Genomic DNA, 22,885 nt, shown 5'->3' with positions numbered 1-22,885 from the left:
ACTCTTAAAATGGAAATAGGGCACATTAACGTTCGATAACACCTTTTTTCACTACACATTGTATCTCGAACACATTCCATGTCTATAAAAACTATCTGTAACTTATTTTTTTACTTTTAAAAATGCATGTGAGCTTTATATTGAAATAAAACGTACAGGAAAGACCACAAGTTGATGAATCTTCTCGAAGTGAACATAGACGCAGAAATGCAGCATGCTCAGGGCCCCAGAGTCCCCTCGAGCCCCTTCTGTTGCCCCTGCCGCCCCCAAAGGGAACCGCGGCTCTGACTTCTAACCCCTCAGATTAGCTTTGCCTCCTTTTAAGGTTCATCGCTTACATTTTTTTAATTAAACTTTAGTTGAAAGGTTTATTGATTATTGGTAGGTTCACAGGCAGTTGTAAGAAATAATACACTGAGATCCCACGTGCCGTTCACGCAGCGTCCCCCAGTGATAACGTCGTGCGGAATCACGGTGCAGTGCCAACCAGACCCTGTCGGGGACCCAGTCAGGGCCCTTCCACAGCACAGGACCCTCGTGTGGCCCTGCTAGAGACGCACCCCCTTCCCTCCTGCCCCCACCCTCTCCTTAGCTCCTGGAAACCACTACTCTCTTCTCCCTGTCTATAATTTTATCCTTTTTAGAAGGTTATTTGTGTAAGTGGAATCATATAATGTATAATCTTTTGGGATTGGCTTTTTCACTCAGCCTAATTCTCCGGAGATTTATCTAGATTGTTCCATGTGTTTGTGGTTTGTTTTTTCACCTATTGCTCAGTAGTATTCCGAGGGCTGTTTATTTGTTTGTTTGTTTGTTTAAGATTTTATTTAATTTTAGAGAGAAGGGAAGGGAGGGAGAAAGAGAAGGAGAAAAACATCAATGTGTGGTTGCCTCTTGCACTCCTTCTGCTGGGGACCTGGCCCTCAACCCAAGCATGTGCCATGACTGGGAATTGAACTGGCAACCCCTTGGTTCACAGGCCGGCACTCAGTCCACTGAGGTACACCAGCCAGGGCGGGCTCATTGTTTTTAATGCACAGGCCAGATTAGTGGTCTTAACCTCTGGTTGCCCATCCCTTTGGGAGGCTGAAGTCATGAATGCTCTCCTCCAAAACATGCTCTCAGGCAAAGGTGTGACTGTAATGTCAGAGAGAGGTGGAGGCTCCGAAGCTAATTCCAGGACAACATGGTGAGATAGATGCATGACAGAGTCTGGGGGACTCACGTGAGGCACAGTGAGGCTCTTTGCAGGGGGAGGGTCCCGGAGACTTGGATCTGATGCCAGGAGCGTGGACCGTGAGGGGCATTCTAATTAGAAACAGCTCAGCAGGCTTAGCACAGCACCCCACACTCCCAGCGAAAACCACATCTTCTGGTTTTGAGGTTAGTGGGTCATTACCTCATCAGGAGCTTCATCTGTGACCTCTTCACCCCATCCCCCCAAATCTCCCACCCTTACAAGTTTGCACATTGAGGGTCTCCTCCACATCAACTCACTTTGGTCTCATTCTGCCTCCCTAGGTGTCCCTGGCTCACAGCTGGAGGGGAGAAAGCGGATTTCTGAACAGCTCCACCCCAGCACCAGAGTCAGCCCACCCTCCACCCCGGCCCCTGCAGCTGCTGCTCCGCCCCGTGCACTGACGGAGACCACCCCAGCCCTCCTCACCAGGACAGGGCGAGAGTAAGTCAGATGCCTGGTCGTCATAGAGACGAGAGAGTGAGGCTCAAGGGCGGCAGGGGTTTGCTCAGCCCTCATGGCCGGTGGTGGCTGTGCTGGGGCCCGGCAGACGCAGGTGTCTTGCCTTTCCGGCTGTTTCTGTGGGACCTCAGGGATCCAGACTTGGAGGACACGTGTCCAGCCAGTGGGAAATGACCTGGAGGTTTACCTTTCTGGTGCTGAAACCCCTCTTCCTGCCCCTGACGTTTCCCTTCCTGAGCGAGAAGGGGAACTCACCAGGGACACGTTTTCTGCAGTTGTGCATTCTTGTATGAACGGAGAAGAGACTGCTTTTCAGTTTTCATCTTTTCAATCCTGCACAATTTCTCTACTAAGGAAGTTGTTCCTTGTGTGGTTGAACGGAAATGGGAAAATGGGTTGGCCAACCCTCTTACCTCTCCTCTAAGTTGCTTTTGGCCAAGGACCAATCACATGCCTTTGTGGGGTTGGGGTGTCTGTTTCAGAATCCCAGGGTGCACTGGGGAGACTGCTCCGCAGTAACCTTCCAAAGCCTCTGTGGCTCTGTGGTCATGGGGTCGTCTGGCATGTGGTCTCCCTGTAAAGTCGGGTCTAGCTGCTGGTGTTTGGCTTCCAGGTCCAAGTTTAACAAGTGTACTCTGCAGCCTCCCTGACATCAGCCTAGGAATCAGAGGCTTATTTGCCTGCGATATGCCAGGCCTTGGGAATAGCACAGTGGACAAGACACTGTCCTCAGCCTCATAAGGCTCGCCCTCTTGTAGGACGGACGAAGAAACGGGTGGTCACACCCTAAGTGTGATAAGTACAGTGATGGAGAGGCTCAAGGGACTGTTGAAACATGGAGAAGGGCCATTTAGCTCAATCCGAGGCTTCAGGGAGGGCTTCCTGGGGGAAGCAGTGTCTCAGCTGAGACCAGAGGAAGACGAATGAAAGAGTATCTCTAGCCGAGGGAACAGCATGTGCAAAGCACTCGAGGTGAGAGGTACCATCATATTGGAGGAGTCAAACATTCATTTTGTTCAGATTCTTTAGCACGAGGGGATGGGTGTTGAACTGTAAAGGCAGAGAGAGTTTGATGGGGAGACCTGGGGGAGACCTGGGAGGGCCTCAATGTCGTGGTTAGAGGTTTGGGTGGTGGCTGGGCTCACAGGGGTTCACTGAATATGCATGAATGCATAAATAGACTCACTTGAGCCCTGGCCAGTGTGGCTCCATTAGCCAGACATTTCTATAGCCAGCTGGGTGTCGTCATCCCGTAAACCGAAAGGTTGTGGGTTTGGTCCCTGGTCAGGACAGGAACAAGTTCAAGAGGCAGCCGGTCAGCGTTTCTTTGTTGCACTGATGCTTCTGTCCCTCTGTCTCCCTCCCTTCCCTTTTCTCTAAAATCAATAAGCATGTCTTGAGGTGACGATAAAAAAAAAGACTCACCTGAGACAGTAAGGGGGATTTTAAGCAGAGGAGTGTGGGGTCAGGCTTACGTTTTAGAAAGAGTTCTGGCTGTCACGAGGATGAGAATGGAGGCCGGGAGAGCGCTGAGAAGGCCATGGGGCCAGGAGAGAGGCGAGAGTTTGGGGCCGTGGGAGGGGAGGGGGTGCATCTGGGAAGACATGTTTAGGCATTGGGCCCACAGGGCTTGGTGGTGGGTTAACTTTAGGGGTGTTCAGGAAGGAGAAGGGTCTAGAATGACCGATTTGGGGCTGGCCGTCCAGTTGGAGGCTGACACGGAGGTGGGAGCCCAGCGGGGGGGTAAGTTTGCAGGGAAAGATGAATTTTAAGTGCCAGCTCAGTCCCTAAAGAATTAAGTCAGGAAAATGCAGATCCTGATTTTTTTTAAAAGGAGCCAGAGACGGTGACACCCATGCGGGCGTTCCAAGTCCCAGGCCTTCATTCAGCGGCCTTTGGCCTGGGTCAGGAAGCCAGAGCTGCCCCGGGCCCTGCCTTCCAGGGGTTAACTGGTGACAGAGCTCTGGCTCTCTTGCCGCCGCCCGCCCTCACAGTTTGCCTGGGAAACCCCAACAAGCGTCTCCTTGGGGATTGCCAGGGGAACCAACCACCTTGGACACGCACCGCGCTGGGGCACAGCTAGGGAGAGGCCTCCCGGTCCTTCTTGCGGACTCATCCGAGAGCTGATGATTGCTGGAGGTGATGCCAGGGGACACCCACTGACAAGTCCAGGGGTCACCAGGCAAGAGCTAACCCTGAGGGGAGCCCGCACTCCGGAAGCTGGCCCCAAACAGCAGAGGGAGAGCCTGCGTCAGCCCGGAGGACAGCTGTGCCGAAGCAGACTCTGACTCTCTGTTGGGGCTGGTGGGGGGGTGGGGGGAACTGTGCGTGTGGGATTAGCTGCCACAGTGCCAATGACACCTCCAGAATGAGACCAGAGATTCAGGGACTGGTTGGAGAGAAACGCAGATGGCATTCACTCCTGAGATGCTAGTAGCTCTTTGAGATAACGTCCAATAAGAGGTTGCGCTGCGTTTGGGGTTCACAGGGATTCCGGCAGCCAGCCCCTTACTCTGCTCCCTCCTGGAGCCTGAAGTCCTGTTCGGTCATGCTCCCAGAGCATCTGGGAGGTGCAGGGGTCTCTGGGGTTATGTGTTGGGGAGACCTGCTCCGTGCCTGCCAGTGGCTCACAGTCTGGGGGTACGGGGGGTGGGGGGCAGATACGTAAGTATCTCCTGCCAGGAGCGGAGAGAGGGGCTTGAACAACAGGAAGCATTTAGGGGAACCCAGGAGGGAAGGGTGGGAAGGGGTCAGGCCTGAAAGGATAGTTAGGATTTCTATAGACAGAGGTAGGAGAAGGAGGGCAGCCCAGGGGCCAAAGAAGGTCAGAATTCGGATTCTAAAGGGAAACTTTAGCCAACACCCTCTGCATTCTGTACCCTTGTCTCTGTCTTGAGAATTGGTCACTCGTGACTCAGAAAAGCAACTCCGAGGCCCGGCATGGTAGGACAGATGAGCCTCGAAGAAAGTTATGCTTTGTTCACTGAAAGTGCAGGGACTCGAACTCAGAGAGGTTCAAGATGCAAGGACTATAGACGTGTAGGAATGGTCTAGAATGAAGTAACAGTGGAGTTGGACCGCATGCTTCCTAGCAGGGGATGAAGGCTGCCCCATCGGGCAGGACTCTGGGGGTGGCTGCAGCTCCGTTCATGTGCGTCTGCTCTTCGTTGCTGTCCCCACCCCACCCCAGCCAGGCCATCCGCGAGCTGCAACAGGAGGTGTCCCGGCTCCAGCTCCGGCTGGAGGACAGCCTGCACCAGCCGCCCCAGGACAGCCCCACACAGCCAGCGTCCACATATGACCACCCTGCCCGGGCCCGGAACTGGCCAGCAGATTCCCCGGCCGCCTGGGGCTCTCACTATGGCAGGTGAGTAACCCCCAAACTCCCACCCTTGTGCCCTGGGGGCAGCCACAGAAGGCAGACGTGGACGGCCTCTGGCTCCTTCCAGATTTGTGGACACAGGCACAGCCACACCGCTCCCTCCCTCACTCATTCACTTAATCATTCATTCGCTCTTGCATTTTTTTACTGTGTTATATTTGGTGCATAAAAATATAAACATGTGTTAGTAAATAAAGTCTGATACAACAAATACCCGGACCTCACCGCCCACCTGAAGAGCTACAGTATCTTCAGGACTCTCACCCTCTCACCCACTCCCTCAGCAGATACTCCTCCAGGATGATAACAACATCAGCGAACTAGGGACGGATCTCTGGGAGGGCGCTAGGTTAAGGGTTTTGGGGACGTTGTCTCACTAATCCTCCCAACAACTCTCTAAAGTAATTGCTCTTATTATCCCAATTTGACAGATGAGCAAACTGAGGGTCAGAGAGGCCCAGAGCCATTTCCTGTGATTCTGACCCCAGGGTCTTTAGCTTTGACTTCCCTGCTCTCCTCCTTCCATTATAAGTATTTCTCTGGGCTAGCCCCTCATCGATCATCTTTAAAGGCTGCATAAAACCTGCCCTGGCCAGATGGCTCAGTTGGTTGGAGCATCGTCCTGAACACTGAAAGGCTGGGGGCTTGATTCCCAGTCAGGGCACATGCCTAGGTTGCAGGTTCCATCAGCAGTTAGGACATGCAGGGCATGTACCGAGGTTGCAGGTTTGATTCCTGGTCAGGGCACATATGGGAGGCAAGCAATTAATGTTTTTCTCTCACATCTGATGTTTCTGGAGAGAAACACTCTCTCAAATCAGTAAACATATTTATTTTTTTAAAGATTTTATTTATTATTGGAGGGAGAGAGAGAGGGAGAGAAACATCAGTGTGTGGTGGCCTCTCATGTGGCCCCCACTGGGGACCTGGCCTGCAACCCAGGCATGTGCCCTGACTGGGAATCGAATTGGTGACTCTTTGGTTCACAGCCCGCACTCAATCCACTGAAGCTACACCAGCCAGGGCTCGAATCAGTAAACATATTTTAAAAAACATTAAGGCTGCCTAAAACCTCACCCAGTGACATCAGCTCTCACTCTTTTACTAGTAAATCTACAGAGAGATTGGCCAGTGAGCCTGGAGGTGCCGAGCAAGCTGTCCCCACAGGAAGGCGGCGGGTCAGGTCCTCCTCCGTGCCTCGGGAGGTGCCCCGACTGTCCTGGAGTAAGTGACCATCTGCCGAAACTGATTTCTGGAGCCCACAGTCTGGGTGTGGTGGTTCAGTGGTGAGGGACCGCAGCAACAGGCTTAGAAAACACTTGAAGGCTTTTGTGCGTCTGTTAGAGGTGGTTGTGGCGCTCTGAAGCGTGATGCACGTCCAGTGATAGCTGTTGCGACTGTAAGACACTCACACAGGGTCCGGCAGAAGTCAGGCCTGCGTGGGTGTGGTTGGCAGGGTAATAATATGGGGGTAATAATTCATAGTTTTAATTCAAACACTTCACCTAAAATGTCATGTGGTGTGCTTGCGTGTGATATTGTTACGCTACAGAATTACATGCTTATGATTTTGTAATGAAAAAGAGGCGTTATTTGTGCCGGACTCGGTAGATCGCCTCACTTAATCCTCACTGCAAGACGGGCCATAATATCCACGTTCTGCAAATGTAAGGAGACCTAGGCCCAGAAGTGCAGGGGACTTGCCTAGAGTCACACAGCTCTGGAATCGGTGTCCAGGTGGCTCACCTGTCCCGTGCAGTTAGAGGGACAGTTAACAGTGTAGGAAAGATAGTGCCTGCCTCCTGGGATTGCCATGGGGCGCACGGCACAGCGCCGGCAAGGGGTCTAGACCGGTGCTGAGTGCGAAGGCGGGGGTCCCAGTGTGGGGGCTGTCTCCACAGAGGGGCGGATCTGGGATTAGATCCACGCACTCCCCGAGCTGCATGACCTTCCTGCCTGCTCACTCTGATGCCCCTCTGTCTCTACCCCAGGTCCCGAATCTGAGCCAACCTCCCCGCGGCTGTCCTCTGAGAAGGGCAGGACCACCAGGGACAGCCCACAGGCAACTCGGGACAAAATGAGAGGAATGCGCAGTACCAGTCGGCCAGACAGGGTCACCTTCCGGGGCCAGTATACAGGTGGGCCAGAGGGGAGGGCTGGGGTGGGTGCTGTCCCCGGGGTGGTCTTCTCTATCATGAGAAGCCTTTGCTATTTAGCCATAGTAGTATCGAATAGTATCATTTCCCCGAGTTCTGTGATGTGGAAAACTTCAGGGAGCATGGTGTCTGTGAATCTCAGTGCTCCTGTTCATTCAGCAAATGGTTTCTGATGCCTCCCCTTTGCCAGGGTCCATGCTTGGATCAGCACATTCAGCTGGCCAATCACAATGAGGCTTAGGAGGCAGCTGCTGTTTTCTGGACCTGGGCTACAGAACAAACACAGAATCATTTACTCCTGCCCGACCTTCAAGTCTGATTCCCCAGGGGGCCCCTCTGTCTTAGGAACCAGGCACCCAGCCCGTAGTAAAGCTTGAGATGACGCTTAGCAGGATTTTAAAGTGCTTAACATTAAAACAAATATGGAGAGGGCTCCTACTTTCCTGAATCTGACTGTCTAGAGAAGACATAACAAATAAGCATTAATAGTAAATGTGTAAATTATCATAGTAAGTGAATTATAGACACGGCTCTCACCCACCCTTCCCTGGGAGGGACAGTGTTCAGCCTCAGATCCGTACGGCTGAGCCCTGGGGACAAGACAGGAACCATGGGGCCACTTGCCCTGCCCCAGTGGGGTAGATGGAGGCCAAGGAGTCAGAAGTGAGAGCAACAGTGAGTCCAGGGGACCCCAGAGCAACACAGAGAGTATAAAGTGGGAACCCTGTAACAGCAGAGGGGGGAAAAATGACCAGTCATTGGGCAACGTGCAGATCTTATTTAGGACTCAGGGATGCACCAGGCAGGGGTTGGGGTGAGGATCTGAGAGTCTGACCAACTTTCTGATAACACTGAGTGCTCTCTATCCGCTAGGCGCTCGGCAGCCTACCCCACGGATCCAGGCCTGTGCGGTTCTCACAGCAACCATTCGGAAGCTGTTGTGTCTATGGGGTGGACCTGGAATTAGATGCACCCACTCCCTGAGCTGCAGGGCCCCCTTGCACAAGCCATTCCCATCCCAACCAGCCAGTCGCGTCTGGGGAGAGTGGCAGCGCTCTTTGTCGCTGGTTATCATGTCTTCCTCGCTTGCTGTCAAGTCCGAACAGCCTGGGTGTGTAGATTGCTTCTGTAGGTCGAGAACTGAGCAGGTCCTACCTCAGTAGGACCTGAGATGAAACGGGAGTCTGAGCGAGCTTACCATAAACAGAAAGATCAGTGTATCTGTATGTACATGTATGTATGCACATACACACCTATATTCCTAGATGCTTATTTATGCACGTATGCCGTGTGTGTGAGTGCACACTAGAAAAGGAGAGAGCACCTATTCAAACCATTTGTAGTGAGAGGAGAGAGGTCGTGATACGAAGTCCCCCTCAATTGTGCAGCATGTAGGGAGCTGACACTGAAATTTCTGTGTTCATCCCCAGGCCAGGAGTACCATGTCCTGACCCCCAAGATTGTCCCAAGAGGCAGTAGCACAGTCTCCTGTCCCAACTGCCAGCCTGCTAGGACCCAGGACACAGGTAAGGGGTGGAAGCAGCCAGGGCATCGAGGCTGCAGCTTCTTCTCTCCTGGGAGGGGACAGTCGGGCCAGGCGTGGGCCTGCCCTGAGCTTGGAGGCAGGTCAAAGGCACAGACAAGGGAACCAGATTTTTCTGGGATTCTCAGGCCCCCCAGGGTGTCCTGTCCTCACGCCTGTTGCCCCAGGTGCTGCTGCCTAAAGCTGCCCTCCTTGACCTTGACATGGAGAAGCCATGGACATGATGTAAGAAGTTCTTGAAGGGTGCTGCTAGGAGGGTGCCAGGCAGCAATGATTGTATCTTCTCTCACCTCCGCCCTCCCTCCACTCCTCATCCTTTCTCCCAAAGCCAACGGGGAAGAGTGGTGGGGAGAGCGGTGGCCTGAGAATGTGACAGCTGTTTCTGGTCCCGGTTCTGCCACTGACTTGCTGTGTGACCTTCAGCAAGTTCCTTAACTTGTCTGAGTCTCAGGTTCCACACCCGTAATGAAAGGGTTGGAGATGGGCTCCAGGGCCCTTTCAAGCAATGACGATGATACTGATGAAGCTGTCATTTATTAAGCCCCTACTGTATATAGGGCATCATGCTAAGGGTTTTAACAAACACTAATCCTCGCACTTCTAGGAAGTGGATTTTGCCGCTTTTATTCTTACTCCCATTGTATGAGTGAGGAAGCTATGCTCCAAGAGGTCACATAACTCGCCCAAGAACATAGAGCTTACAAATGGTGGAGCCAGAATTTGAACCCAGGTCTTTGTGACTCCAGAGCCCTGGCACTTCACTATGTCCCTCTGCCTTTGCTAGAGTTCCAGTAGTCTTCCCATCATGTGTTCATTTGTTCATTCATTCCCGTACCTTCCCATACTGGGCCCTGAGCCCTTTCCCCAGGAAACTCTCAGCTAAGCAGACAGCAGCCCAGTGGAGCCATCAGAGCTGGCACAGGGGAGCACAGGATGGGCTGGGGAGCAGGTAGCTCAGCCTGGTGTGTGGGCAGGTCTCCCAGGGGGCGTGATGGCTGAGCTGAGGCCCGAAGGACGAGTGGACTGGCCCTGGAACTTACTCAGAGGATTCTCGTGGGAGAGAACAAGGCTGCCTACTCTCCTCCTGCTAACTGGGCACTTTAGGCCTCTCCCGACCCCTCCGGTGCCTGGGATCGTCGTGAGCCGCTCCCGCATGGAGAATGGGCCTATCTCACTGGGCTCGGCATCAGACAGAGGAGCACCGTGACCTTGGCAACCTCTCGGGGCCTCAGCTTTCCCTCCAGTGAAGTGGGGGAGTGATGGTAGTAGCTAGCAGGTGGCTTGTGGGATTTGATAAAATAAGGCCCGAAGGGCCTGGCTCATAAAATATGGACTCTCACTGTCACATTTGCCATCGGTATTGCTGTCACCCAGAGGCAGGTAATTTGTCTTCTCTGCCTGGTTCCTGAGGGAAGCTCAGTGCTTCAGGAGTGTGCTTGGGAGACTCCAGGCTTGATGATTCAGACATAATCCTCTCCTGACACCTTTCTCGTCTTCCAGGTGCTGTCACCAAGGACCCACGGGGACCGTCTCCCACTGAGGCCCTGCGATGTCCCCTGTGTGGTGGATTTGGGTCCGCCCCCGAGGGGGAAAGCCCAGACGCAGCCACCTCTGGTAGGGGCAGATGCTCAGTCCCTTCCCTCAGCTCTTCTTGATGGGGGTTGGGGCCTGGGTCGGGTTAGCAGGGCGGCTGCTCCTAGCAGCCAGGGCTGGAGCACACCGGGCAGAGGGTTTGTGCCCCAAATCCGGGCACTCCCAGCATGGCCAGCCCAGTGTCTGGCTCTAACAGGGCAGGGCCTGGGTGGACCCTCTCTTTTCCGCCTGATCTTCCCGAGTGGTCAGACTGTCTCTCTGGTGTCCTTCCGTGACAGGGGCAGAAAAGTCCACCCCAAGGAGGAGTGCACCTTCAACTTCCAACCCCAAGCCGAGGAGCCGACGGGCGGGCTCACCGCCCCAGCCGCCCCCTGGACTGTGGTACCTGGCTGCAGCACCTCCCGTACCAGCCCCTCCTGCTTTTGCCTACATCTCCTCGGTTCCCGTCATGCCTTACCCACCAGCCACTGTGTAAGAACCTTCCGTTCCGACGCTCCCAGCCTCTCCGCGTGAAGTGCTTCGTAGTCGGCATTCGAGCCTGTCTCAGGCAGCTGAGAACCCAGGTTTCGTGTGCCCCCTTGTCTTCCCCCTCGTGCGTCATGTGCAGAGCGAGGCCAACCCCCATGGAGTCTCGCAGCAGACCCCGAGTGCACTGTGCGTGCCCCACTGCGTGCTCAGGCCTCCGGCAGAGGTGGTGGGGACACCTGTGTGTGCGCCAACTCATTGGGCAGGGAAGGTTTCACCTGGAATTTGCTGGCCCGGGATAAACTCCGAGTGCCCACAGTAACCACGGGGCCTCTGTTTCTGCAGCCATTCCGTACCCTTGCAAGCTCAGACCTGTGGACAGAACTAACCAGGTTCTTGTCCGCAGGCTGGGATGGGCCATGGGCGAGGAGAGAGGCCCTGGGCTTTGGTGCCCCCACAGACCTGGCCAGCGGCAGCCACGCAATCTTGGGCAGGTTACCTCATTCCTGTGTGAAAGGGGTTGTCGTGAGGGTTAAATGAACTAATGGGTGGACAGTCCACACCACACAGGGTGGCCAGCAACCACCGTGCTTCTGGAATGCTGCTGGAACCTGGGCTGAGGATGCCCTGAGATTTCTCCCGCTGCAAGCCGGTGTCCTCAGAGGCTGCAGCCTGAGCACCCTTTGAAAGCTGCCTGGGCCTGTGCTGCCACCTGGTGGTCTGCTGCCTTATAGTCCCTGCACCAGAGGCTTTCTTGCCAGGAGGGTCCGTCAGGTTTTATTTTTGCAGCTTCTGTCTTGGGGAAGTTTGGGGTAACTCTCAGCCAACCTGGTCATCAAATTATCAGAAAGTAGGGGTATGTGGGGACCCAGTGATTACATCAGATAGTTCCCAAAGAGTGGAATAACTTGGTTATTGTTGTTAGGTTCAGGTGACCTGTATCAGCATCGACTAGGTGCTAATTAGCTCTGAGCGTGAATTCAGCACTGACCCTTCCCAGCTCTCTGACCCTGGGCCTCTGTCGCTGACACTTACAGAACACTTAACGTGGCCAGGCAGCTGACAGAGGTTTCCACCTGAATTTTCCTGTTGGATCTACTCTGCCGTTGGTCTTAGGTGAGGAAATGGAGCCCTTAGAAGGTGAAGCAGCCTGGGCAGGGGTTTCACCGAGATTTGGGGCTGCCTGCTGCATCGCCTCGCTGCTCTGAGCATCACGTTGCTCAATGGGGAGGCGAGCATAATAGAACTGACCCAGTAAATGAGATAGTGCTGGTAAGGCACCGCCCTCAGAGCCTGGCCCATGGGTTCTGAGGGTGAGGACCCCGGCTCTGGGCTAGGCACCTGTGTTACTGTCTGGGGAGCTGCCGGGCAGTTTCCAAAGGGCCTGCGTCGTTTCACAGCAGAGTATGTGCGTTCCACTCCCTGCACATCCTCGCCAACGCTCATTACCGCCTTTGTGACTTTAGCCATCCCCACGGATGTGAAATGCATGTAGTGGCGTCTTGTGTGGTTTTGATTTGCATCTCCCTGAGGGCTAACGGTGCCGGGCATCTTCCCAGGTGCTTGCTGGCCATCTGTATATCTTTGGCGAGATGTCTATTTCGTTTCTCCAGCATTCTTCTGCACTGGCGATGGGACTCCCCTATGTTACCTCTCTGAAGAGCAACGGGGTTTGCTGCAGAGCCCCAGGTGACCCTGGTATCCCCCACACCTGGCTCTCAGACTCGAAGCCCCAAAGAGACAGGGTCGGTGTTGTTCATTTACCACGGTAACCCCAGAGCCTAGCTGCAGAGCACTTGGTCAAGATGTATTTGTGAAATGAATGGGCAGATTGAACCAACCACTTTTGAGCTCCTGTTCTGGGTCAGGCACTCCATTTACCTTCCTTCGTCCTTGTAAGGCATTCCTCGAAGTAGGTGTTCATTGTTCTCATAGGGGTGAAGACGCTGAGACCCAGAGAACACAGCCAGAGGCCTCCCTGGGGCTCAGAGCGGCGTCGGTGCCAAGCCTGGCGCTCCTCAGCTGCACCCAATCCTCTCTGGGGTTAACAACGCACTTCCCTGTCTCCTCAGGTTCTATGCGCCTCCAGGAGGACCTACCTCAGCCCCCTCAGCCCGACTAGCTGCTGAGTGGCCCCCCGCAGCCTCCTCTCGGCCAGCCAGAGGACACCGGCACTCCATCCCGCTGGATCTGGAGGACCTGGAGGAGCTCAACAAGGCCCTGAGCCGAGCCGTCCAGGCGGCCGAGCGCGTCCGCTCCACCGCCAAGCACATGAGCCGCTCCCTGTCGGCCGACCTGCGCCAGGCCCACAGCCTGCGGGGCTCCTGCCTCTTCTGATGGCCCTCGGGGCTCGGAGACAGACGGCGGACGGGTGGGCAGGCAGCCAGCCTGTTGCTGTCTCCCCTGCAGACCCCTCATGAGGAGTTCTCCCTCCAGCACGGGCCCTGCCTGCTCCGTCTCAGTGTTTTCAAATGGAAGGGCCCTGGTCATCAAGAGAAGTAACTTCCCAGGGCACCGGCCCCAGGAGCAAGTGCTGGGACCAAGGCCACCTTCTGTCCAGATGCAGTCTCGGAAAGTCTCTTGCACTTGACCACCTCCAGCTAATAATATGTGTTTTATATGTGGAAGGACAGATAGCTTTTAAGTGAGGAGTTTTCTTGGGCGTGGATCCTCCTTAGGACGCCTAGAAGAAGGTTTGGGGCTAGGGTCTCTGGCACAAACCTGTCCACCTGCCTGTGACCCATACTTGGGAGTAGGCATCTCTGGAAAGATGTGACTGGGGACCTTTCCCCTGGTGGCTGATGGTGGGACACTTTGGGTCCATTGGGATATCTTAGGATGCCGGCCCCCAGGCTGACTCACTCCCAGCTTCCCTGTGGTTGGGTCCGCCTTTCCTGTGGGCCTGCTGGGATGGAGACGCCCCAGCATGGCTATCCGCAGGGGGCCCTGTCAGTACCTCATCTCCAGACCCCTGCCCCCTCCCGAGGTTCCCTGTGGCCGAGGGCCAGGCGATCGTCTGCTCCCCAACCCCGTAGCAGCACGTACCTCAGCTTTTCTGGAATGTGTGTGCACCAGTGATATTTGTATATTTGAGGCATTTAAAAGTTCTATTTTCGTTATAAGGGCAAGTGAAGAAGAATGAATATTGATCTTTTAAAAAAAGAAAAAGCCAAAAAAAAAAAAACCCGAAACATTCCTAAAACTCCCTGTGTCTCTGCTGTGTCTCATTGACTGGTGGTTTCTGAAGTCAGTTTGCTGGGGTGGGAGGTGGATGCAGAGCCTTCCCCGGGGGACCTGTCGGGCGCACATTCCCAGACTCCTTCTGCCTCCTGGTGGCCTCTGTGTCTCAGCCTTGTCCCCTCTGCCTGTCTCGGAACCATGAACCTCTCAGCTGGAGGGACCTGCACGGGGAGGAGGCCATTTAGCCAAGGCCTTGTTGAGGCCAGAGACACAGAAGCCTGGTAGCTGCAAAACACAAGACCAGACTCTCTCCCCAATGCTCCTTTTAGCAGCGAACGGCAGCGGCCACTGTTCTCTGCTGAGCCCCTAGTGGATGCTGATCCTTGAGCTAAGTGCTCAGTGTGGCGGACTCCACACTACACAAACCAGCCTTTCAGGTTCCCAGCATGTCCCCCACTTCACTGATGAAACTGGGGTTCCTGTGGGTCCCTGCCCAGATTCATGGGGGTCTGACTCCCAAGTTTCTAGTCGTCGTTACTGATTTTCTCTTCCTAAACTTCCACAATTCCCACCGACCCCCACCTGTTCCCGTGGTTTTTTCTTGCCCGTGTGCAGTTAAAGGGCACGCATGAGATCATGGCCACTTAATTTGGAAGTTCAGGTTCGCAGACAATAAAAGCCCCAATCATAGGTGCATAGTTAAGCACTTTATTAAGCGAGAGCAAAGAGAAAAGGCAAGAATCGAGAGCACACATCACCCGATGGGAAATCGCCAACCCCCGAACGTGGACGCTGGGGAATCCTGGGGACAGCGTCCGGGTCCGGCTGGGAAAGCTCCGAGCGAAGCGTCCTCACCTCGGGTGAGATCCCAAAGCCCCACTTTGGGGGCTAGGCTTAAATATGTTTTAGACAACACTGACCACACACCAAGGGCTTCGTGTGACTTAGGTAACCAGCAGGTCCCTCTGGGAGATGGGCCGGTTCTTGAAGGAACAGTTCAATATTAAAAGTACTAATCTTTCCGGGGAGAAGGGCCAGGTTTCCCCAGGAGACAGCACACCTACATCGCATTCTTACAATAAAGGCTGTGGCTCAGGAATAAACGGAGAATTCTCAACGTCCCTTTAACCCGTCAGCCACCCTTCCCCACCTCTCTCACCTCCCTAGCTTTGCCCCATCACCAGGGCCCATTTTGGTTTCAGTTTTTCAGCTGCTCCTCAGTAGAGTTGAAAATGTGATGTAGAAAGTGACACATGGAGAGATGCCTTGTAGGTTCTGAGTCTCTGGGTTCACACTTGTCTGGGTGCCAAGAGGCAGTCCCATGGACCTCGGGAGGGATAGGGGGAGACCAAAGTGGGGGCCCAGGGCAGTGGCTCCAGCTTTGAGCAAGGGAAGCTGGAGACGTGGGTCCCTGGAGCCTGGCTGTTTGGAGGGTGTCAGTGTGTGGGCCTCGGGGCTGGCATCAGGCTGCGGGGTCACAGGCCTGTTATCCACCTGTCGCTGTAGGTGGTTTAGGTCGCTCATGAATTTTCCAAACAGCTCAGTCCTGGTGTCTCTGCACCCTGAGCGGTGCTCCTCCCCTCACATGCCCATACATAATGAAGCCCTCGGGCCTGGAAGAAGGCCGGGTTTTTCCTGCTGGACTCCTGGCCTCAGGGGCTCAGTTTTCTATTTCACTGTGTGGGTCTGCCTCTAATACGGCCCCATCTCCAGGGCTCAACACACATTTACAAGAGGCAAACTTGGCTCCTAGGTGTTGTATCCTCCTCACGCGTGTTGGGGGCCAAGAGGCTGCCATGAAGACACTCATGGAGACACTCAGCCCCTCTGACCTAGGTCCCTCGGTCTCCCCTGTTCTGCCTTTGCTCTGGCCCCGGCCCCCACCTCTTAATCAGGTTCAGCGGCATCCAAACCAGTCTTCCCGCCTCCAACCAGGCCCCTCCCAGCTCGCCTCTCCAGATGGCCAGACAAGGTCTGCAGTGGGGTCCTTCATGCCTGGCAACACATGCCTGAGTCCTCACTGCCCCTTATCCACCTGAGCCCTCCTTTGGGTCCTCTGCCTTGATGTTCCTCAAATGTGCCCTCTCAGGTCCTTGGCTTGTGGCAGGAACAGCAGGTGTTATCAAGCTTCTAATCTTCCTCGCCGGGTCGGATGCCCCTTCCAGGGGACCTTCCCACATGTCCCCACTGCAGAAGGATCCTTCTCGTGCTGGTCTCCCACGCCATATATTGTCCATCCTGATATGCATGCTGGGAATTACAGCAGGGGCTTTTCCAACCAGGGGCCGTCAGGGTCTAACCTAGTGGGCAACCAGGACTTAACCCGTGGCTGGCCTCAACATGAATGAATGAGAGACTGAATGAATGAGCATATATGACAATCTACTTATTACAAATACAGAATCTTTATTGATGCCACAGAGAGAAAGAACTAAGGTACAAAGGGTGGGTGGGGGGCTCAGGACAGACCCCCAAAGTCCCTGAGGTCCTAACTCAAAGCTATGTCTTTCTCCGTCTTCTCGCTTTCCTTCTTCTTTTCCTCCTCGTGCTGTTTCTCCAGCGGCTTACACAGATCCTACCAGGCAGTGGGAAAAGAAGAAAACAACACGATGGGGGAAGGCGCAGGGCTCCTGGGGGGAGGCTGGGGTCCATTCTGGACTATGGCGCCAGCCTGGTCTCTGCCACTTGAAGCTGGGTGACCTTAGGCAAGTCATTTTCCTCGGTGAGCCTCAGTTTATTCACCTCTAGAATGGGGACTCCAATCCTTAAGAATAGCTGGAATTTACAGAGCACTTAAGACCTGGTTCAGCCCTTATGTTGATCTGAATTTCTCACCACCATTTTGCAGCTGATGTAACTGAGGCTCCTAGTGGCCATGTGGCCTGTCCGAGGTTCCCCAGCCCATAGATGGGGTGACAGGCCGTAGACCAGGGAACCGACTCCAGTGCCTATGTTCACAAGCCCTTTCCCAGGGTTCCCAAGAGCAAGGGGACAATCTGTGCCACTCGTGGTCCCAGGAGATGACCTCAGGTGGCAAGCAGATGGGAACATTTTTATCTGAATAACGATGAAAGTATGCCGTGTATATCCAAAAAAGTGTAACCAGCTCATCAGCTCTGTGATGTCACATATGGTTGTGTATAACAAGATCGAGTAAAGCCTTTCACTGGGCACAGGTTTAAAGGGAAGTAGTAAGATCGTTTCTCAGGTAATTCTCAGTTAAAGCAAAAATTGGGATGGTGGAGATCCTGCACTTGCTGCATGCAGTTCGGACAGCCCTGGGAACCACACTGCCTGCCCCCCATTGTGTGGTCGAGAAGCCTGGGCTGTGGCAGGCCGTTGTGACTATTCGTTCCCCATGTGTGTCTCTTTCTCAAGCCCCACCACCACACCTTGGCCAAGCTGTGCCTCACCTGTTAGCCTTCTTAATCCTCTCCACCTGTTCATGAGTCCTCCCTGATTTCCCAGAGATGTCCTGCCTGGGCTCTCACCCACCCCTCCCGCCATGGGCCTCTCTGAAGCTCAGCTGCTCTGTAGTGAGGTGCACACTTAAAAGCAGGAGCTCCTACCTCGCTGTGCAGCCCTGGCTGGCAGCTTTCCCTCTCTGGACCTCTGGGGCTGCCCAAGGCAGGAGCACCCTCACGTGAGCAGCGCCCAGTCTCCCTTGCACTCACCTTTTTCTCATCAGTGTACAGAACCTCCGACTTTTTAATGCCTCTGCACCTGAGGTCCTCATAGAACTGCTCCATTTGTTCTGGGGTCACCTCTGGCTTGTCAGCTGCAGGAGGGAGCGAAGAGACTGGTGAGGATGTCGGGGGGGTCTGGTGACAGGCCAGGGACAGCTAGGGGTCTGAGGCCCCAGCACCAGGAGTGGGTGATCCTGGAGGAAGCGTGGGTGGGAGTTTGGGCAATGCTCACCATAGAAGGACAGCCCAATTTTCTGTGGGTCTTCTGGGAAAAAAGCAAACATGAAGGTGCTGCGGTCCTTGGGGAGCATCAGGTGGCCATAGTTTCTTGTGCCATTCTCTGGAAGAGAAAGCCTCTGGGTGAGACCATGGGGACAGCACAATGGTCCCATCCTCACAGGCGAGGAAACCTGGTTGTGCCCAGGGCTGCACAGCCAATCGGTGAGGCCACACGTCCCTGCTCTGACCACGCACCGGGCCCGAAACTGAACACTAACCTACATATGTGGAATCAGAGGGGCCTCATGTGAACGGTGGCTGCCAGGGCCTCTCTGCCCATTTTACAGATGAGGAAAATGAGGTTCAGAGAGGAGCCTCAGGGCTCCTTGGTGGTGGTGGTTCAATTCCATTGGCACTTACGTGTTCCTACTATGTGCCCTCACTGCAGAGATGGTAGAGACGTGGGTGAAGGGACTGCCTGCCCAGTAAACAGGCTGCCACCGTTACTTCCCAGAGGACAGAGAGTGGCTGAAAGGGGGACAGGACTGGAGCTGACCTGGGGGTTGAACCCAGTTCTCATGGTAAGCAGCGTGATCTCAGAGAAGCTCTCTGACACCTCTGTTTCTCCATCTCCTCATCTGATCAATGTACTGTCCTTGTAGGGCTGTTCATGAATATCAAGTGGACCGATTCATGTAACGCACTTCGAACAGCCCCTGGTGCATAGAAAGAGCCCAGAAATGTTGGCAGCTCTTACTGATTATTTCACGTGCAGGCCCTGGGCCTATAGAGCTATAAGAAGTGGGCCTCTCCCATGTTCTCTCTGCCCAAAGACCCCGTCCCCTCCCTTAGGCCGCCCACCCATCACCTCCCCGTTCCACACGGCAGCCCTTCCCCTGAGGCCTCACCGTATTTCATCAGGGTCCCATTTTCCCGATAGATCATCAAGGGGCTGAACTCATAGATGCAACTGTCCCCACTAATGCCAGATAGAGAGGGAAGACAAAGAGTAAGACAGTCAAGGATAAGTAGAAAGTCTTAGTACTGAGGGGCAAAAGTCAAGTGGCAATTAGAGTCAGACCCCCCCACCCATTCCATGGATGAGAAGGCTGAGGCCAGGAAGAGGGCAGGGTTTGCTCAAGGTCTCCAGGGTGGTAGGAGTAGAAGCCAGAACCTGGGGCTGGGCTTGGGGCTGAGAGGGCCCATGCGGGTCTTACATGGTTGAGTATTCTCTAACCCATATTTTGTCCTCCGTGTGGTTGGGCATGAAGTAAAAGAAGGATGCCTTGAACTTGGTAGCCAACTCCTTGTATTCCAGGTGATGGAAAGCTGAAGCGATGTAAAACCACTTGCCAGAGATCTGGGGAAAAGCCAAGAGCAGGTGATGGAGGCTGGGAGAAGACCTGGGCGGATCTCTCCATTTTGCACCTGGGGAGCCTGAGGGCTCCAGAAAGGAGCGGGGGGCGTGCAGGAGTGAGCGCGCAGGAGTTCACTCCAAGAATCAGGCATCACCCCACTCCCGGCGGCCCCTCTGAGGGACTTTGCAATGAGGCTTCCAAGTTTGGAGGCAGTGGAATGGAATGCCTTTGGAGGCTGCCACCCCAGACCGCCACCCCAGGACCCGGGAGAGAAAAGGGCAGAATCAGGAAAACAGGCTGACCATCAGCCATCGGGGAAAAGGAAGCCCAGAGAGGGACATGGCTGTCCACGGCATTCAGGGGCCCAGGCACCCACCTGGTCCAGGGTGGCATTGGTGATAGGCACCGTGTAATTGGTACACGTTGGGCTCTGGGCGTCCAGCAGAGGAAGAAGGCTCAAGACTGCAAGGACCCAAGGCAGCGCCATGCTGAGACAGAGATGCACTGGAGTTCAGTGGTTCTGGTGGCTGAAGAGTGCGGTGACCTTTATAATGAGCCGTGGGCCGGGCCCTGGGAACCCGCTGTGACACAATCAGGAACTGCCTGGCAAATGTTGTACACAGAACATTCTGTCATGGCTGTTCAAAGCCAAGGTGGATTCCCTGGCCAGCCTGGCTCCATTGGTTGGCCATCTTCCCGCAAAACTAAAGGTTGCCAGCTGGATTCCTGGTCAGGGCACATGCCTGGGTTACGGGCCAGGTCCTCACTTAGGGCAAGTGGGAGAGGCAACTGATTGATCTTCCTCTCACACACTGATGTTTCTCCCCTTCTCCCTCTCTTTTTCTGAGGGACCTAGTCATAAATTGAAAGCTGAAAGCAACCTTGAGCCCTCCCAGGCTGGTGCAGTGTGTGGGGTCACTGGGGTTTGGGAGCAAAGTAGGGTGCGGGTAGGGCAAACATGGACTCAGCTCCAGTTGTGTGGTGACGAGGGTGAAAGAACAGAAGCCCAGAAGGGCCTTGACCCAGTCCTGGCGGCAGGGACATTTCCAAAACACGGAGGCTCTGGGGCAAGCCCGTTTTTAGTAAAAGTATTTAACCTGCCTTGTCTCCTGACATGTAAAACAGGAATTATTTGTGTTGCCTTTACCCTCTGCTGTTTAAACAGGGAGCTTGCCTCTCTTTTCACAGCACGCACCCCCCTCAGCCCCTACCGTGGGTCAGCCTTGCACATGGTGGGCACTCAGGCAGTACTGTGGGCCAAATCTCTGTCCTTCCAAATAATTCTTACAGAAAGTATTATGGTGTGCTTATAATTTTGTATTCTCATTCCTTTTACATATTTTGAAAAAAATTTATTTCTCAGTGTAGTCGATAGTGTAATTTTAAAGCATGCGTAACCTTTCATTCACCTCCTAGATTATAATTTATGCAATCCTGTCCTGTCTTTTTTAAAAGGCCTTTTTTAAAAGATTTTATTTATTTATTTTTAGAGAAGGAAGGGAGGGAGAAAGAGAGAGAGAAACATCAATGTGCGGTTGCTGAGGGCATGGCCTGCAACCCAGGCATGTACCCTGACTGGGAATCGAACCTGCGATGCTTTGGTTCACAGCCTGCGCTCAATCCACTGAGCTATGCCAGCCAGGGTGCAATCCTGTCCTCTCTTTGTCCCTAGAGCATTCTATTTTATTTTTTCCAGCTTCATTGAGATACATATGATATGCATATCATATATAATTGTCCATAGCGTTGTAGATTGTGATGTTGTCCTCTGATGATAGGGGTCGGGGAGTGACCAGATTGCTTTCTAAAATCACCACACCGTTCCAGAGAAAGAGAAGCCTCTGCCACGTGTCAGACTGTAGCGCTACTTAAAATAGGCGAGAACTGGAAGCCATTCAAATATGTCTGTCAGCAGGTAAACGGGAAAATGAATGGCAGTGCGTTCACAATACAACGCATTCCTTAGCAACTCAAAGAAATGAACTGCTGATACGTATGACGATATGAGTGAATCCCATAAACATTACACTGAGCAAAATAAGCCAGGCTTGGTAAAGCATATGCTATATACTCCATAGGGGTTCTGAGCGAGCCTCCCCAAGATGTGCCATGCAGGAGATTACTTTGAGCTGACAGCGATCAAACCAAGGCCTAGAAGGAAGGAAGAAACTTTGACCTCCCTGTTACAGGGTGCAGCCAAGAGGGGGGCCCCAAAAAGGGATTTGGAATGGGGTCCAGAACTCAAGGTGTCTAGGAAATAGTAGAAAGATATAAAGGATGTCCTCACTGCTTTCCCCACAGGTGTGAGTTGGGGGAAGGGACACATGGAGCAGGAACATGCAGAGCTGTTTTGTACAGCCACAACTTTGCAGTTAACCTCTGGTGTGGTCATTTAACATATCTATAGCCTTGGATGGTTGCTTAGATATGTTAAATAGATGTGGCCATGCTCTGGGCCAGGGGGATGAAAGGAACTCCCCGCCAAGATATAACTGGGGGGGGGGGAAGGTCCCCCAGCGCCTGCCTGCATGGGAGCTTGGAGAAGATTGGCTCCATGACATGGGGCCACCCTTGCCCAGACTCATGATGGCAGCCCAGTAAACTTGGAATATTACAGGAATGCTGGCAGGTGTAACTGATTGTAGGAGGAGTTGGAAATGGGGGTACAGAGGAAGATTGGCACAGGGATTTAAACCCAGACATGGCAGCCATGTGAGAGGAACCACTCGGTCTTTAGCAGAGTGGGGATTCCCGCAGCCCTGTGAGAGGGAATCACCTTGTGGCTTTAGCAGAGAACCACCACTTGGCTTTGGCAGAGTGGTGACGCCCCGCTCCCCACAGCTTTGCCTAGAAGAACCATGTGGTTTTGCCCGAGTGGGGACCCCTGCAGCTTTGATAGAAAAGGACCATGCAGCTTTGGGGTGCTCCCTTTGACCGAGTGGCCTGGGAAGCAGGAGAGACTTTGCCTGGAAGAAGGGTGAAAGAACTCTTGCCAGCAGGCTACGAGAAGGTGCCACATGGCTTTGGATTAATTGGAGATCCTGCCCGGATGGCGGCAGAGCTGATGGTGCCAGAGGCCTGAAACACGGACGTTTGCTTCTTTTCCGGAGTTGCGGTACCCCGAATTAGGGCAGGGGAAGAAGGAAGCACTGTGGGCATCTGTGGGTATCCAAAAGAAATTTGATTTTAATGAAGACATTAGGTCACTACTTTAAGTCTGTATAGCTTTAAATAAACATGTCCTTTGCTTTTCACAAATCTCTGGCATTGAGAGACGTCATTCCTATAAGGCAGCAGATATAACGAACCTAGTCGAGGGTCCTTTCGGTAATGGTATATAGTCCTCACCCCCCATGGCCCCTGTGTGTGGGTGTGTTCTGTAACATCCCCACCAACTACCTAATAAGACTTAAGAAAGAGGACCTGCTCCAGGAAGGGAGCTATCGCCCTAGGTAGCTACATTTATCTAAGGTGAACTGGAGACCCAAGCCAAGATTGGGGTTTGGTCTTTTTTTTTGTCCAGAGTAACTCAGCTCCAGCCTCACCTATGTGCTGCTTGAAGCAAAACCACGGAGAGTGTGATATAAGAAACAGAGATTTGATC

The 22,885-nt window shown here is 53.7% G+C and overlaps 2 protein-coding genes across 5 annotated transcripts in view; one reads left to right on the top strand and one right to left on the bottom strand.

Moving 5' to 3' along the window:
- AKNA (AT-hook transcription factor) overlaps positions 1 to 14,040 on the top strand; it is a 51,658-nt gene extending 37,618 nt beyond the window's left edge. For all 4 annotated transcript variants that reach the window (XM_045840613.1, XM_045840614.1, XM_045840611.1 and 1 more), the window contains exons 15-22: positions 1,522 to 1,681; positions 4,890 to 5,066; positions 6,190 to 6,305; positions 7,073 to 7,219; positions 8,668 to 8,763; positions 10,281 to 10,394; positions 10,652 to 10,844; positions 12,911 to 14,040. In XM_045840613.1, the coding sequence (XP_045696569.1) occupies positions 1,522 to 1,681; positions 4,890 to 5,066; positions 6,190 to 6,305; positions 7,073 to 7,219; positions 8,668 to 8,763; positions 10,281 to 10,394; positions 10,652 to 10,844; positions 12,911 to 13,175 (1,268 nt within the window). In that variant the 3' untranslated portion in view covers positions 13,176 to 14,040. The remainder of the gene's footprint in view (positions 1 to 1,521; positions 1,682 to 4,889; positions 5,067 to 6,189; positions 6,306 to 7,072; positions 7,220 to 8,667; positions 8,764 to 10,280; positions 10,395 to 10,651; positions 10,845 to 12,910) is intronic.
- Positions 14,041 to 16,404: 2,364 nt separating this feature from the next.
- ORM1 (orosomucoid 1) lies at positions 16,405 to 19,818 on the bottom strand. The gene is made up of 6 exons (XM_045840619.1): positions 19,658 to 19,818; positions 19,141 to 19,283; positions 18,832 to 18,902; positions 17,937 to 18,044; positions 17,693 to 17,796; positions 16,405 to 16,593 (listed from the first exon to the last, which is right to left on the bottom strand). Exons 1-6 carry the CDS (start codon positions 19,766 to 19,768, stop codon positions 16,507 to 16,509), a joined length of 624 nt encoding a protein of 207 aa, XP_045696575.1. The 5' UTR covers positions 19,769 to 19,818; the 3' UTR covers positions 16,405 to 16,506.
- Positions 19,819 to 22,885: the final 3,067 nt, after the last annotated feature.

Source organism: Phyllostomus hastatus, unplaced genomic scaffold, assembly GCF_019186645.2.
Source record: "Phyllostomus hastatus isolate PE091 unplaced genomic scaffold, TTU_PhHast_1.1 phas_contig_34, whole genome shotgun sequence".
Classification (NCBI taxonomy): Eukaryota; Metazoa; Chordata; class Mammalia; order Chiroptera; family Phyllostomidae; genus Phyllostomus; species Phyllostomus hastatus.
This window is presented reverse-complemented; position numbering and strand designations above follow the sequence as displayed.

Excerpts from the sequence above, each read along its gene's own strand:
- ORM1 (XM_045840619.1), bottom strand. The coding sequence starts at position 19,768 with ATGGCGCTGCCTTGGGTCCTTGCAGTCTTGAGCCTTCTTCCTCTGCTG. Across the intron at positions 17,797-17,936 it reads AATTGGGCTGTCCTTCTATG|CTGACAAGCCAGAGGTGACC; the intron begins GTGAGCATTGCC and ends TCCCTCCTGCAG. Across the intron at positions 16,594-17,692 it reads TGTACACTGATGAGAAAAAG|GATCTGTGTAAGCCGCTGGA; the intron begins GTGAGTGCAAGG and ends ACTGCCTGGTAG.